Raw genomic sequence first — 16548 nt, forward strand, 5'->3', positions numbered from 1 at the left:
CCAACCGCAGTGCCTAAAAGCTGAGACACATTCTTAAACCATGTATAGATGCCATGAAACTTGGTTCAAATGTTAAGGTCATTGTCACGATGTGTAGAATGCATAGTCATCACAGTTGGCCGATGGTCGAGGTCACTTTTAATGTTATATGTATCATCCAGAATGTTCATATCTGTTCTATATCTACTATGCGATTCCAATGAATTCCAAGAATTTACTTCATTTTATTACATTTTAAGTCGGTTTTACTCACTTGTAATGTGAATAAAAAAAGGTTTTCTGTGTCTTGATCACACGTGCAGAAAATGTCAGAATGTCCATGTGATTAAAGCATTAAACCATTCACTATAATACATCAGTTTCACTTTCGACGTATTAAGGAAAATTTATTAACCGCAATCTCTTGCCATTATTTACAAGTCAACGACCATTGATAAATATGCAACTGGATACATGTTATATGTAAATAACTAATCTGGATTAAGGCAAACAGTGAATACCGCACCTGCTTAGTGGCCCGTACCTTACTAGTGTTTTAAAAGCCGATGACAGTCTTATTCTTGTATACAGTACTTATATTTATGTTAAACCATAATTTTTTACCATTTACTGTGTACAGCGCATACATTTAGAATTAGCCTAGTTTGTGGGTATACATTTTGCTGTACATGTATTAAAGGATGTTTAAGTCCGCTAGTTCTACAACCGGCCGAATCAAAAACGGATGTTAATGCTTTAATCACATTATTTATCTTCCCAGGTGTGACAGGGCCGAACGACGATAACAGAGCAGGAATTAAAGGCTAACGTTAATGCTGATTTCAACGATATTTTATGAGCAAGAAACGTTTATCTTGTCATCGTGATGTTCCTAGGTGCCTCGATAGAATCATGAAATGGTGTTTGTGTGACTGTTTTTAAAGGGATACTCACGCATATGAATAATATTTGTCTTGCTGAAGTAATAAATCCAATACCGACGTGACGTAGCATTCACTGTGGAATGAGTGTCGAGTGATGTAACGTCTAAATATCGATGCAAAACCAGGAGCGCTGGAGTTACGTATAGGCAGAATGTTGTGCTCCGTATGGCTGTGATATCAAGCGGATATGTTCAGTGCTACCTGATTGGTTGTCATGGTAACATGCTCATAGATTATAAAGACGTGTCAACTGCTGTTATGACCTAGCAGTGAGCAGAACTATTGGTATTGATATTGATAAATATCGACTTTTGGAAGGTTTTGTTAATGCCAAATGGATAGATGCTGAACATTATTGTTAAATTGTTAATGCTTCGACCTTTAAAATAGATATATTTTGTTGGGAGATTTAAAATAAGTACGATATACATAACAAAGTGAAATGTTTATCAATGCTTTTGTGTTTTTAAGGTGTTTTCATTCCAAGAATAAGTTTCATTTACATCCGTTTGCTCCATATCGGTATTTTGATTATAAACTATACATACTCAGAATAATTATTCAGTAACGGTGATAAACTCAAATAAATGGATAAGTATGTTCAGTTGTGAAAATTTGTAACAGATGACAGTTGCAAAAAATGTCGTTTGATCGTGCGTGAGCTGCAAACAGTTTGGAACTGATTTGCCTTTAAAAAACTTGCAACGGACTGGTAGTTTCCGGGTCTCATGTCAAGCCCGACCCGGCAGATGAAACATCGGCGACTTCCCCCACTTCCGGGAAGCGTGAAACAAGGCGCCTCTCCGAAACCCCACGGTAACGCGCCTCCGGTCTTCACACCTGCCGGTAAGTGCTTGTGATAAGGCTGTAATAAATGAGCCACGCTGAGGGAAAACCGGTCTTAAAGCATGTGCCTTAAGTGTCATCTCAGATTAGCCTGTGTCGTCCGCACTGACTTATCACGGACGATACTTTACGCTCCAATGGATTCTTTTCGTTAAAAGGAAGTCTTTTTTAAACGAAAATCCAGTTTAGGCGGAAAGTGTCGTCCCCCGATATGTCTGTACAGTCTTCACTTGTTTATTCGGGATAGCACTTTACGCATATGAATATTTTTAGGGCTTGGGGGCTGTTTGTCTAGCGTAATGGAAATGACCTACGCTTCAGACCGTTATAGTTTATTTCCGGTAACATTACTTAAATTATGGTTGGTAGGTAAGGATATTTTTTCGGGTCGTGGTCTGTGAAAAAGGGGTTCAATGGATGTGCGTAAAGTGTCGTCCCAGATAAGCCTGTGCAGTCCGCACATTCTAATTATGGACGACACATTGTATGATATTTTCTGTTTTAAGAAAGTCTCCTCTTAGCAAAAATCCAGTTTAGTCGGAAAGTTTCGTCCCTGAATAGCCTAATCTGGGACGAAACTTTACGCACATGCATTAAACCCCCATTTCACAGAGCGAGGCTCATTTTTATTGACTTTTGCAAAAGAAACTTTTTTTAAGTATTTAAAGTATATAAAAATATTTTAAAGACATTAAAAGAAGTTATACTTAAAACACATTTGATTCAATTGACACTTCATAACGGTCTTCTAGGGCTTGATAAGTCCTTGTTGACTCGGGTACTACTTAAATGTACCCCGGGTACTCTTATGCATACGTAAATGTACCCAGGGTACGGTAAATATACTAAAACGTACCCCGCCAATTATAACGCTAGATTGGTCGTTGACGGATATTTTTTTCAAATTAATTATGGTAATATTTATGTCAATATTATGTAATATATCCTCTTTATAATAGAAACTCATACTACAAAAAGCATGTTAAGGCAGGTTTGGTTCAAAGAGAAATTTGTTTCGCATTCCGTTGCGCGTTTTACGACATCGAATTTTGGCGGCAATAAAACTCGGGTACAGTCTGAATTGGCCGGGTACGTTTAAGTATATTTCCGTACCCGGGGTATATTAAGTATACTTAAGTGTACCCGGAGTACATGTAAGTAGTACCCGAGCCGACAATGACCAATCGAGCTCTACTAGGGTAGCACATAAAGAAAACAAATATAATATAAGGTTAAACAATTGTCTTTAATCGTGCATATATTTAGGGAATATCGGGCGGGACATTTCAATTCATTATATTTCAGACCATGTCAAATTGACAAATAACAGAATGCATACAATCATGAAGGCGTCGTCATTAGTGCATATACGATTCGCATGAACTTTGTACCACAGTGTATCTGTGAAATTATGTCAAACTCTTGTAAATTGAAGAAGAATTAGACTTTAATCTGTCTGAAGTGTGACATTTTGGCATCGGCCCAGTGTTAAACATCTGTACGTGGTAAAGTATGAAAAGAAAGTACTTAAAACTAAAACCCTTTTACCGTATTTCATTGTTTTGTATCTGTGAGCTGGCGTTGTTGTTAATGGGATCTTCTTTTGTCACGTTCCACTTGAAAAAGTTTATGTTCAATGGCCAACGGTTGCATGTACGGGGTTTCGTTATGTTATACCCGGTATTAAATTATTGGTAATTCCATTTCTTTCGTCAGCCCTACAAAATACGTGCAACATTACAATCAAACAAAACTATAAAATTTACATCGTCAAAACTTGTAGGTTTTACTATTTATTCACGGGGCTTCTAGACATCACAAATGCGAGTTATGTTCATAAAAAAAATATATATATAAAAGACATTTCAAAGCGAGTTTAAAAAAGCTTACCTCTTACGTTAACTTTTAACAAATACTGGCCGTGCTCTGTGAAAGGTGGTCTAATGCATGTGCGTAAAGTTTCATCCCGGGACAGGGCCAACAGTTTCCGCTTTGATGATTTTGTTTCGTTTAAAGAAAGTCTCTGTACAAATCCAGTTAAGGCGGAATGTGTTGTCACTGATGATCCTGGGCGGACAATTTATGCACATGCATTAAGCCTCCTTGTCACAGCACGGCTCATATTCATTTCAAATAAATCCCGTTGTTTAAATTAGCGAGCTAATGAAGTTCTTAGAAAACCCACACACGAAGATGCGAGAAAAATAATCGTGAATGAGAAAACAACTTCGTACACGTGTTATCCTCAAAAACAATGTCAAAAACATAGTTTTGTGTACATAAATATAGCTGCGAATTCTGTACCTCTCGATAATGAACTGTTAGTACTGTATGGTTAAACCCAGGAAAAATAACGTTTTGAACAATATTTGTTGTTTTCCCAACGTCGTGCTAAACATGTTTCTGGGAGGGGAGCAAACTACGTGTCGCAAGTGTTCTCAATAAGTTAGCCATCAGATATTGTTAGTGCAATCGTAATGCTAAATTGCATAGGCTGTAGTTAAATTATAGTTTTCTGTACAAATCAGAGCTTTCGACAATTTTAATTGGTGAACATAGAGGCTGAATTAAAAATTTCAGTGTGTGCGTGTTCTGTATGGTACATACCGTTAAATGCGGATGAAGTACACATAACAGTTTGTGTTTGCATTCCGTTAAAAATATGGGCTGGGGTAAAATGATAATAAAGTATGATCTGTTAAAAGGGTAACGGGTTTCTTTCTTTTAATTTAAGTGAATATGTTTTATAACGTTATATGATTAAGTTTATAGCTTATTTAAAAAAAATCATTAGGCCTAATGCCCGTGAGTAGGCACATAATACAACAAAATCAATACACAGATGGTCAATGACGTCCATAATGTTTAACAGTACCTAGAAGAAAGTCTTAATACAAAAATGTGTATACAACATGAACATAGATGAAAGTCTTAATACAAAATGTGTATACAACATGAACCTCGATGAAAGTCTTAATACAAAATGCGTATACATTTTATCGTTTTTTTGTATTTTTATATTAAATAGATAAAAAATGTAAGTAGATGAAGACAAACTATTGATAATTAATGTCAGCTGTCAAATTTAAAGCCTGAAAAACAAAAATTGATAGATCTTGTACATTTGTCAATGTCTGTCTGTAAGAGGTAAATTAACTTAATCATGTTTGTGTTTCTCCAGTAATATTTATTTATATAAATATTACGTAATAAATAAACATTGGACATTAGAGTAAAACAAGAAATAAGTAAAGTAAAGCTTGCACACTTGAGTCGTTATCCATCTTATTTGCTTACTATTTAATGTGTCTTGTTCTGTGAAAACTGGTCATAATGCATGTGCGTAAAGTGTCGTCCCAGATTAGCCTGTGTAGTCCGCACAGGCTGATCAGGGACGACACTTTCCGCCTCAACTTGATTTTCGGTAAGGAGGGACTTCCTTGAAACTAAAAATACCATTAAAGCGGAAACTGTTTTCCCTGATTAGCCTGTGCGGACTGCACTGGCTAATCTGGGACGACACTTTACGCACATGAAATAAGCCCAGTTTTCTCAGAACCAGTTACAAATGTTTATATTCCACGACCATTAGCTTTGTCTCTTGCGTCGTATTTTGTTTATTTCCTTTCTTTCATATTCTACTTTTTTCGCAAATTAAATCGTAAATTAAGTGCAATTATCTCAGCTGTAAGAATTAAAATCTAAAGAATGATTCGTCGGAAGGCTTTCTAGGGCACCATTTGTATGATTATGAACAAATCAAAAAACTAATTCGAAACTCAAACCCATGACATTGGTGCAGTCAGGGAATTCAACGTATCTCAAATTATATATTTATTATTTCATTTTTGCTTTTTTATTTCTTTATTATTTGAATTCCTTTATAATTTCTTTTGTTCCTTGTATTATTTTGTTATTATTTTTCATTACTTATATAAGTGATTTTTTATTTCATTATTTCGTGTTTTATCTTGAAAAACTTATATGATGTAAGCAGTAATCATGCAAAAATGTAAAATGTCAATCGAACACCACCACACACATTATACCCCGATTCTAAAGTGGGGACAGCGTTTGGAAAAGTTCTGATAACAATAATACCATACTTAACCCTTTGCATGCTGGGAAATTTGTCGTCTGCTAAAATGTCACCTGCTGAATTTCTAAAATTAGCATTTTCTTCGTTTTTTTCAAAGAATACTATCAGAATAGCAAACAGTTTGGATCCTGATGAGACGCCACGTTCTGTGGCGTCTCATCTGGATCCGAGCTTTTTGCAAAGGCCTTCAAAATTCGGTTCCAGCACTGAAAGAGTTAAGAAGAAACGTTTTGACATTTGTACTATTAAAAGCGATTCGGTATCATGCATGCAAACGCTGGTGACGTCACATAACATAAGAACACTTCGTTAAAATTCCTTTTTAAAAGAATTCAGATAATATGTGCACCAAAGCGTTTGCATCAAGATCTCCGTTTTATGTACCACTCGAAAATGATGGGTACTTTAACCTGTTTTAATTTTATTCCTTGATCAATGCCTACTTTGGTTTCAAACAAGTGTTTAAACTACATTTACGTCATTTATGCGTTTCGCTACATCGTTTGATTTTATCCATATTTAATTCTTCAGTTGTCAATATATTTTGTTCTGACAAGAAAATATTTTTTTTAACAATTGAAGGGCCAAGTAAGAAAACTTTCACGTGGCTGTTTTTAACTTAACTTTCAAACAAAAACGCGTGCCATGAGTGATTTAATACGCCTTCTACATTCATACGATCTGTGCTTTGTGGAATGAGGGTTTAATGCATGTGCGTAAAGTGTCGTCCGAAATTAGCCTATGAAGTCCACAAATGCTATTCAGGGCGACACTTTTCGCCTAAACTAGATTTTTGCTAAGAAGAAACTTTCTTTAAACGAAAAATATCATAAACGCGGAAAGTGTCGTCCCTGATAAGCCTGGTCGGACTAATCTGAGACGAAACTTTACGCACGTGCATTAAATCCCATTTTCACAGTGCACGGCTCATATATTTACTAACACAGATGGATCTGTATCCTTGACGAATAGACGAAATTCCAAAAGTGATTTTTTTTCTATTTATGGACAGCAGAATAGTTTAGAAATTTTAACAAGACCAGGCTTACTCCACAATTATGACGCACACAACATGCAATTTTACGCTGGTAAATTTTAATTGCAATGAGGAGTTATTTAATGATAAATGTTGTTTTTTTTTATGATATTAAAATTTAATAATTCAATTCAATGCAATAGTTTATTGGCAATCTGACATGCAGCCTTTGGCAAAGAACTTATATACTAAAAAGATGTGGCCAAGACAGGGAATCATGCAATATAACATATAACCAATTTAAGTATAAACAAATCTGTCAAACAAAAACACGAGTGCAAAAAAAACAAATAAGATGTAAGACTATGCAAAACAATAATGTGCATGATAATCGTGATGACAAATGTTAAGCACCTGTAACAATGGCATGTGGTACAGCAAAACATAATCTCAAATTATAATTGTAAGTCAAATGAAATCCGTCAAGGGATTTGAAAATAGGCAGCGGACACGAAAACAATTTGTATTTGTCTATGAATGGTTTTATGGAGTCAAACGCATACTGCAATTATTAGTTCTGAACTTAAAAATCACTCCGCGTTTGTGCATCCAGTAGGAGATCATATGAGTCGCGTTCTGAGAAAACTAGGCATAATGCCTGTGCGTAAAATGTCGTCCCAGATTAGCCTGTGCAGTCCGCACAGGCTAATCAGGAACGACACTTTCCGTCTTAAGTGTTTTTTTGCTAAGAAGAGACTTCATTTAAACGAAAAATGTCATAAACGCGGAAAGTGTCGTCCTTGATTAGCTTGTGCGGACTGCACAGGCTAATCTGGGACGACACTTTACGTACATGCATTATGCCCTGTTTTCTCAGAACACGACACATATATAAGTGAATATTAGACTGTATTGTTTATAAATAATGCTTTTGAACACACTTCAACAAATCAATATCCTCGACGTAAATATTCGAATAAAATCACAGAAAATGTTCTAAATAACATTCCACAATACATATATGTCTACCTGTAGAGCCAGGAGTCGTCTGTGTCTTCCACATGGTATCCAAACTTGGAGGTTTCATCACTGTTTGATAATTCAAACAAATATAAAGCCTCAATGCTTCAGTTGATACTAAATTATAAGCCTTTCGGCGTGTTTACGTAAGGAAGCCTGAGCATGTGTCGTTAACTTTCAGCTCGTTCCCTTTCTATGGAAAACATGTGTTGTCCAAGCTTGGTTCAACTTGTTCAGAAAGTTTTTCTATGCAATATAAAGGCTGATTTTTAATCTGAATAACGTGCGTCCAAATACTGGGTAAAAATGTCAAACAATCGTTGGAAAACAATCGTTCAATCTAGAAGCCACGTGAATGACTATTTCTGTTCAACAGGCCATAGGTTTAAATCTTAGAAGAATTTTGTTACTCTCTAAAAGCCGCATTTATGATTCTAATTTTATAAAACTTCTTCATAATGTTTACCTTGACAAAATCGAGGCTGATTAAAATATGTTGTCGAAAACCTTGGTTACCAGGTAAAACATTGAAAACATCTTATTACCATTATCAATCTAGAGCTACGTTTATAATTCAGTTTGAAAGACACTTTGCCATGATGTTTATCTTCACAATATCAAGGCCGCTTTTGAATATGTACCCCCTGCGTCCAAACACTAAGGCATAAGATAAAACCTTAGAAAAAACATTGTCACCACTCTAGACGCCACAAATATGACTCAATCTTGATGAAATCTCGTCTGAATTTTTATCTTTAAAAATATCTCATATTAGTTCGTTTTTCAATGTCTTGCGTCCAGCAACTGAATGTTTATCTTTACAAATTAGTTCGAGTTTTTATCTGGGTCATTTTCGTCTAAAAACTAGGTAGCCTTGTCAAACTCTCATATAATATTCAGCCGCCTCAATATAAGATAGGTAACAAATTATTATCATGATTTTATGATACTAACGGTGTATTGTATTTAAATCGCTATTTCTGTATCTTTAATACAGATACTTTTACTAAATCAAAGCTCTTCCGATTGCGTTTTTGTTTTCGTTGAATTAAAACAAGTATTGATCCTGAAGACGCGTTGTTCAATAAACGATTCAAATATTGAAAGGCTTAGATTATATTATTTTCAGGTATATAAGTTGTCATGACAACGTCTGAATTCACTTATAAATCAGACGTTACCATAACGTCATTGAAATTAGTTATATTAGCGATATTATTAAAATTGTTCACCTTATAGCGTCGTCCTTAGTTCACCGACTAATTGTGCCTGGAATTAGCCATGTAAGTGCTGCAATCTACGCCACGCGGTAAAAGAACGGCATTTTCGCGTTATGATAAGCTTATAATGTTAATGGTGAAGATGAAACATCGAATTTCATATGGCATGTTAATGCAGAGCGTGCTCAGAAATAGTGTACGTTAAGGTTACCGACTGTAAAACTGAACTCGATTGTTTTTATATGTACCATGCTCTGTGAAAAAGGGGGTTAATGCATACGCGTAAAGTGTCGTCCGAGATTAGCCGGTGCCGTCCGCACAGGCTAATCAGAGACGACACTTTCCGCCTTAACTTGATTTTTTTCTAAGAAGAGAATTTCTTAAAACGACAAATATTCCAGAAGCGGAAAGTGTCATCCCTTATTAGCCTGTGCGGACTTCACAGTATGCACGCATACTTAGTTTTAGCCCAGTCACAGTCTTCACCGTGTCTCAAAAGAGATTATATGTTCGCGACATGCGCGTGAAATATACGATTCAATGTAATTTCCTACACAGACAAGACAAGCGTTTTATTCGAGATCAGTACAGAGTACATAATCCAGAAAATAGTGTGATCAAATAAATAATATTTAATAATAAAAAAATCAGTATTCAGTTGTTAAGGTAATGTTTTTAAAAGAAAAATTTAAACATAGATTCACAAACAGTGTAAAGACTACGAAACATACCCATGGCGAGTATGAATTTAACATGCAATTTAATGTAGTTGAAAAGAAAAGGCAATCATGTTTTTGTTTTATTAGCCAAAATAAAGAGTATTAAGAACTAACCGGTTCCGGTTGGTCAATGAATCCATATGACCTTTTCGTGTCCGCTTCCTTTGTAAATATTATGGACAGAAATTTTATATATCTTCAGATTATAAAGTAACATGCATAAGTCGTGAATGTCTAGCAGATATCAATGAAACTGAGGCGCCACGTCTAAATTCCTGTATAATTACATGTGTATTTGTCGCTGTCTTTCTTTTTCTAGGAAAATATTTTGTGTCGGGTTACTCGTTCGGATTATTTCTCGGGAAGTATTAAATGATGCAAATGTAACTTAAGTATGGATTCAAATAACTTATGGGAAGTGGAGAGGTTAAGAAACATAACTTTAAGTTCAAGAGTTAAACAGTCATTGCCCTTTAGTTAATTCCCTTTTAAGCATATCAAAAATATTGCAGGTACAATGTATTAAAATAAACACATTGTACATTGATAGAGGTCTTCAAGAGGTAATGCGGAGTACAAGAAGCACAACTGTCCTGTATTTTTGAAGTTAATGTCCTTCCTTTTTTCTATGGACCGTTTCCTGGTTTGAGCCTAACTCTGCAATGTTTAACCCATTTATGCCTAGTGGACTCTCCCATCCTTCTAAATTGCAGGGCTGTACCCAGGAAATTTTGACTGGGGGGCCCGAACGGGGAGGGTGCGGGAGGGGTTGCCCCTCCTAAATAGATTTTTTATTATGCACTGTTCAAGGTGAATTTTAATGCGTATAAAACCTTATTTTGTGCTATACATTTATGGTATATAACAAGTAAATTAGCACCATTCTGAAATCTAAAGCTTTAACCATTGGTGTGAAATTAACACTAATGTATAAAGCTTTAGATTTCGATAATGTATAATGCTTTATGAACAAGGAAAAGCAACCTTTGAAAATCAAAAAACCTTTATTAAGAAATGTAACATAAAGTATGACTCTAGAGGAGGTTTGATTTCAAAGAAAAAACTACTATTATGGTCATATGTCAGTAACTGACATAAAACCTAATAGTATTTTCTCTTTGAATTTAAACATCGTCTTAAGTTTCAAAGAAAATTCATAATTAAATGTTTATCATTTACAACACATTTTTCACAGAAATGTATCATAAAGTATGACTCTAGAGGAGGTTTGAATTGTTTTCACAATTATTCACGTCAGTCATTCTCAGACCTACGACCTTCTGTATCAGTTCGGATTCCATCCATTGGCTGTTTCTCTTTTCTTGGCCAATCAAAAGATATGTTACACCAACCATCGATAGATGAAGAATTGAGCACAACGGGTAATTGACAGATCGGGGATGTGTGTACAAGGTGATAAGAAAACATAGCCTAGGGGCTCATGTCCACAGGCGAGTAAATTAGCGCTAATACCCTTGTGTATCAGGGGCAATACATCACATCTGCGCATTTGTATTGCGGAGAAGTGTACTGTGGGCCCTTTCATGAGAGAAATAAATGCAATAGGCCCATTATTAAAAAAATCATAACACAACAGCCAGCTGGGGGAGGGGCCCGGGCCCCTGGGCCCAGTGCCTGGGTACGGGCCTGAATTGGATCATTTTATTTCCAAAATTAGGGATGTCTAGTATATTTATTTCTATATTTAGAATATTTCTTACAGAAAATCCTTTAAGCAAACAGCGCAGACCCAGATGAGACGCCGCATTATGCGGCGTCTCATCTGGGTATACGCTGTTTGCCAAGGCCTTTTTTCTAGACGTTAGGCATAAATGGTTTAAAGTGGGTATATACGATCTTGTCAAATATTTATGAATTAATATAAAATGTGCAAAAAACTTATTATGCATATATTTTAATATAAACTAAAATAAAAGTTAAGAAGAACATGTGTCGAAAAATGCGAAATAAGCCAGATATTTAATTCTGAAATCGAAAAAGGCTGTACAGCCGAATTCGCCAGCATGTATATCATGCATGTACGATGTGAATCTAAATTTAGTTTAACGGTTCATTTGAAATTCCTGCAGCGATATCGATTCATACGACACACGAACATTTACTAAAAAGACGAATGCATCGGTTATTGTAGGAAAATATGTACGAATTATCTTCGTCACAATCGGCTCGCGGCGCTAATTTGTATTTGCTGCATTTTATGAAATGCGTCTTAAATGTATCATTTTTTTCTTGCATATTGTGTGTTATTATAACATATTTGTATCAATATAGTACAATTCAACACATATCAAAATAGTATAATCTCGCTTTAAAGGTATTCAAATGAACCTTCATTTAAAGTGGCATTAGGCGCATCTAACAGTATATGCTATGTTTATAGGTTTCTATCGCAACCGTTGTTTATTTTTTATGCTTTCACTTCATATACACTTATATTTGTTAATGCAGCATCAAAATGCTTAAACAATATACCGGAAAGAGAAAAATAATGCATTTGAATATCAAGCGTACTTTCGTTTTGATAACTGACGACAGAAATGATTCGATGTGCGATGTGAATCTAAGTTTAGTTTAAGTGCAGATTCGTTCATACGACACAAAGACACAATTTTGTTTTACGAATCATTTTAGTTTCCTGCAGCGATATCTATTCATACGACACGCGAACACTTACTCCGATAAAAAGACAGTTCCGCTCGGCTTGGAGGACTGGGATAGTCATATAAAATATCGAATATAATATATATATATTTTTTTAACAACTGGTAGCAAAATGAGTTGCAGATAATTGGTCAGTTACCACATTTTATCTAACTCGTTTGACCTGTTAATTCTTATCAGCTCAATTCAAAAGTGAAAAATGCCCATGATGTCACTTTAATGATTGATGGCTTCAAGAGAAATCACCACGGTTACGGGCACTGATTCTCCCTACATCATACACATATTTAGTGCATTGTTCATGGTTCATGTGCCAAATATTAATTAATGAATGTTGTAGTTCATAAATGAACACGTCATATGTTGATAGAATACGGGGAGATTAGGAGTAAAAGTACCATTTCTTTTAGTTAAATATTTGTTTAATTAAGTGGATACAATATTTTTTATGAAATCATGAAGTTAATTTTTATCAAAATATATATTTAAGAAACGTATCGGTATATTTATATTTAGTGAGTAAGTTATGTTTCATCGGGGTTTTTTATTCGCCATTTAGCTAAATTTAAACAAACATCGTTTCGATGTACACAATTCAAATCTGATGAGGCTGGGATTATATTTTGTCCATGTATATTAGTTGTCATGACAACTTCTAATTGAATTTTGAAATCATTGGTTACAACAACGTCATGGCAATTCTATGTGCGATGTTAATTTCGCCGTTCACTAAATAGCGTCATTTAGCGTATCTAGTTGTCTGACTGATTGCACCTGGAATTATTAATATAATTGACACGAAGTACGTAACGCGGAGAGTAGAATAGCATTTATACATTATTATAATATTATTATAATAATAAGCTCCAGTAAAAACAAGAATATGTTTTTAAGTAACCCATACTTGGGCTCGAACCACTGACCCTTGGAGTTAAAGTCTGGCACTTAAACCACTGGGCAGATCGTACTCATACAATAATTGATTACTTTTAGCTCATTCGATTGCTCAGCTGAGCTTTTAGGATCGGTCTTTGTCCGTCGTCCGTCCGTCCGTTAACATTTGGCTTGTAAACACTCTAGAGGCCACATTTCTTGTCCGATCTTCATGACACTTGGTCATAAGATTTGTCCCAATGATACCTCGATCGAGTTTGAAACTGGGTCATGCTGGGTCAAAAACTAGGTCACTAAGGCAAAAAAAAAGAAAAACCTTGTAAACACTACATAGAAGTCACATTTCATGCCCAATCTTCACGTAAAAATTTTGTCTTAATTATATGTTGGTTGAGTTCAAAAATGGTTTCGTTCCGTTGAAAAACAGGGCAGCCAGTTGGCGGGGCAGTTTTCCTTATTTGGCTTTAGAGAAAGCTTGTGAACACTCTAGAAGTCACAATTTTTGCCCAATCATCATGAAACTTGGTCAAAACATTGGTTTTATTGATATATCGGACGAGTTTGACAATGGTCCAGATCGGTGAAAAAACATGGCCACCAGGGGGCGTTGACGATAGCAACTTGATATTTGGCATGCATATATTTATCATGGAGCTACACATTTTGAATGGTGAAATGTCAAGGTAATCCTTCAAGGTCAAATTTGTTGGTTGGTTTGCGTCAAACTTAAATTGGCCATCACTTTTGCAAAATTGAAGATAGCAATATTGGGGGGCATAGCTTGTTCACATAATACTTGAATATTTTAAGAGAATGATTTTCTTGATGCAAATCAAAGTAATAATCGTATCTGACTTATCTGGTTCAAACACTTGATCACTAGGTAATATTTTTGACAAAGATTGAATGAAATTACTCCTCTCAGGTGAGCGAACTTGGGCCATTTTGACCCTCTTGTTTATTATCAATTCTCGTAATGTCACAAAAAATAATGATAACAGCAAAACTAACAAAATTATTGAATCTGTTCTCGTCTGTAACGCTTTAAAATATTGAGGCTTTTAAATCGTTAAAAGATGCATATAATTGATCTTTCAGAGCATGGTACATATCCCGTATTACTGATTCCTCGCATATACCACAACTAAAACCGAAATTTTCAAACTGAAACAATATTTCAATTTTATCGATTTACCAAAACGTGAAAATGGCCCTTTAAAACTTAACTCGATAGAGAACATTCGTAGCACCATTAATAAAAGCATTGTTCACGGCAATGTTAGAATGATAATAGAGTTAGGATATGTTTCGCTCAGTTTTTAATCAATTGATGGTTTTATTTGTTGTTTGTTTTAAAAGAATAGAATAGTAACAAGAATATATCTCCTGATTTTGTTTTGGAGTTTTCTGCATGAAATTGTCCATCGATTCCTGCAATCTTCAACATAATCGTGGTATTCAGGGTGTATTTGAAATTGATAAGTTGATCTAAATTTTGGTGTATAATGAACTCTTAAGTTAATGTGATGCCCAAGAACGCATACCGACTTTTAGCAAAATCTTCGTCGACGTACTTTTTATTTATTCAACATCATTTTTATTATACGAATACCGAGAATACAATGGTTGTTGTTAGAATTGCATAAACTATGTTACTGCTGAATAATTTATCGGTAGATTTAGTTGCATTTTGTAAACTTGTACATAATAACTCTTGACGCAAATCAAAGTAATAATCGTATCTGACTTATCTGGTTCAAACACTTGATCACTAGGTAATATTTTTGACAAAGATTGAATGAAATTACTCCTCTCAGGTGAGCAAACTTGGGCCATTTTGACCCTCTTGTTTATTATCAATTCTTGTAATGTCACAAAAAATAATGATAACAGCAAAACTAACAAAATTATTGAATCTGTTCGCGTCTGTAACGCTTTAAAATATTGAGGCTTTTAAATCGTTAAAAGATGCATATAATTGATCTTTCAGAGCATGGTACATATCCCGTATTACTGATTCCTCGCATATACCACAACTAAAACCGAATTTTTTAAACTGAAACAATATTTCAATTTTATCGATTTACCAAAACGTGAAAATGGCCCTTTAAAACTTAACTCGATAGAGAACATTCGTAGCACCATTAATAAAAGCATTGTTCACGGCAATGTTAGAATGATAATAGAGTTAGGATATGTTTCGCTCAGTTTTTAATCAATTGATGGTTTTATTTGTTGTTTGTTTTAAAAGAATAGAATAGTAACAATTTGTTTTAAAAGAATAGAATAGTAACAAGAATATATCTCCTGATAGAGTTCTTGGAGTTTTCTGCACGAAATTGTCCATCGATTCCTGCAATCTTCAACATAATCGTGGTATTCAGGGTGTATTTGAAATTGATAAGTTGATCTAAATTTTGGTGTATAATGAACTCTTAAGTAAATGTGATGCCCAAGAACGCATACCGACTTTTAGCAAAATCTTCGTCGACGTACTTTTTATTTATTCAACATCATTTTTATTATACGAATACCGAAAATACAATGGTTGTTGTTAGAATTGCATAAACTATGTTACTGCTGAATAATTTATCGGTAGATTTAGTTGCATTTTGTAAACTTGTACATAATAACTCTTGTTAAGCTCAATGTATTATAATATAATAAGACTTGACTGAAATAATAACTTAAGATTGTTTACATTCATGTTTCAAGAATAATACTAAGCAACGACTTACAACATGCAATCTGTAATGTTACGTGCCTTTTTCTTGTTATATAATGTATAACTGTGATGAAATTAAGACTGGTATCTCCAAATAAATCATTATAGGCAGTAACTTAAAATGCATACAACCTTTAAATCAGGCCATATCAGATTCGGTAAGCATCATATCCACATGAGTTTCTTGTAACATGGAGAAAGATTTGAATAAACTTTGGGTTGCTCTAGAAGATCGAGTAAGGATGGAAGACGAGCGCGTTACACGTATTGAGGACAAGGTGGACGGGGCGGACATCCACGCGGCGCAGCTGTCGGAGCGGGTACAGGAGCTGGAGAAACAGAGGGATACCCTGCGTGACAACGTAACATACCTCCAGTCGCAGTCGATGCGCAATAATCTAATATTCACGGGGGTATCGGAGGACAATTCGAATGGAAGTGAGC

The 16548-nt window shown here is 35.0% G+C and overlaps 1 protein-coding gene across 2 annotated transcripts in view; it reads left to right on the plus strand.

Annotated features, from left to right (window-relative positions):
- The window catches only part of LOC127874185 (probable 3',5'-cyclic phosphodiesterase pde-5), a 163785-nt gene that overhangs the window by 42731 nt on the left and 104506 nt on the right, over positions 1-16548 (plus strand). For both annotated transcript variants that reach the window (XM_052418376.1, XM_052418377.1), the window contains exon 2: positions 761-1769. In XM_052418376.1, coding sequence (XP_052274336.1) covers positions 1652-1769 — 118 coding nt within the window. In that variant the 5' untranslated portion in view covers positions 761-1651. The remainder of the gene's footprint in view (positions 1-760; positions 1770-16548) is intronic.

Source organism: Dreissena polymorpha, chromosome 3, assembly GCF_020536995.1.
Source record: "Dreissena polymorpha isolate Duluth1 chromosome 3, UMN_Dpol_1.0, whole genome shotgun sequence".
Taxonomy (NCBI): domain Eukaryota; kingdom Metazoa; phylum Mollusca; class Bivalvia; order Myida; family Dreissenidae; genus Dreissena; species Dreissena polymorpha.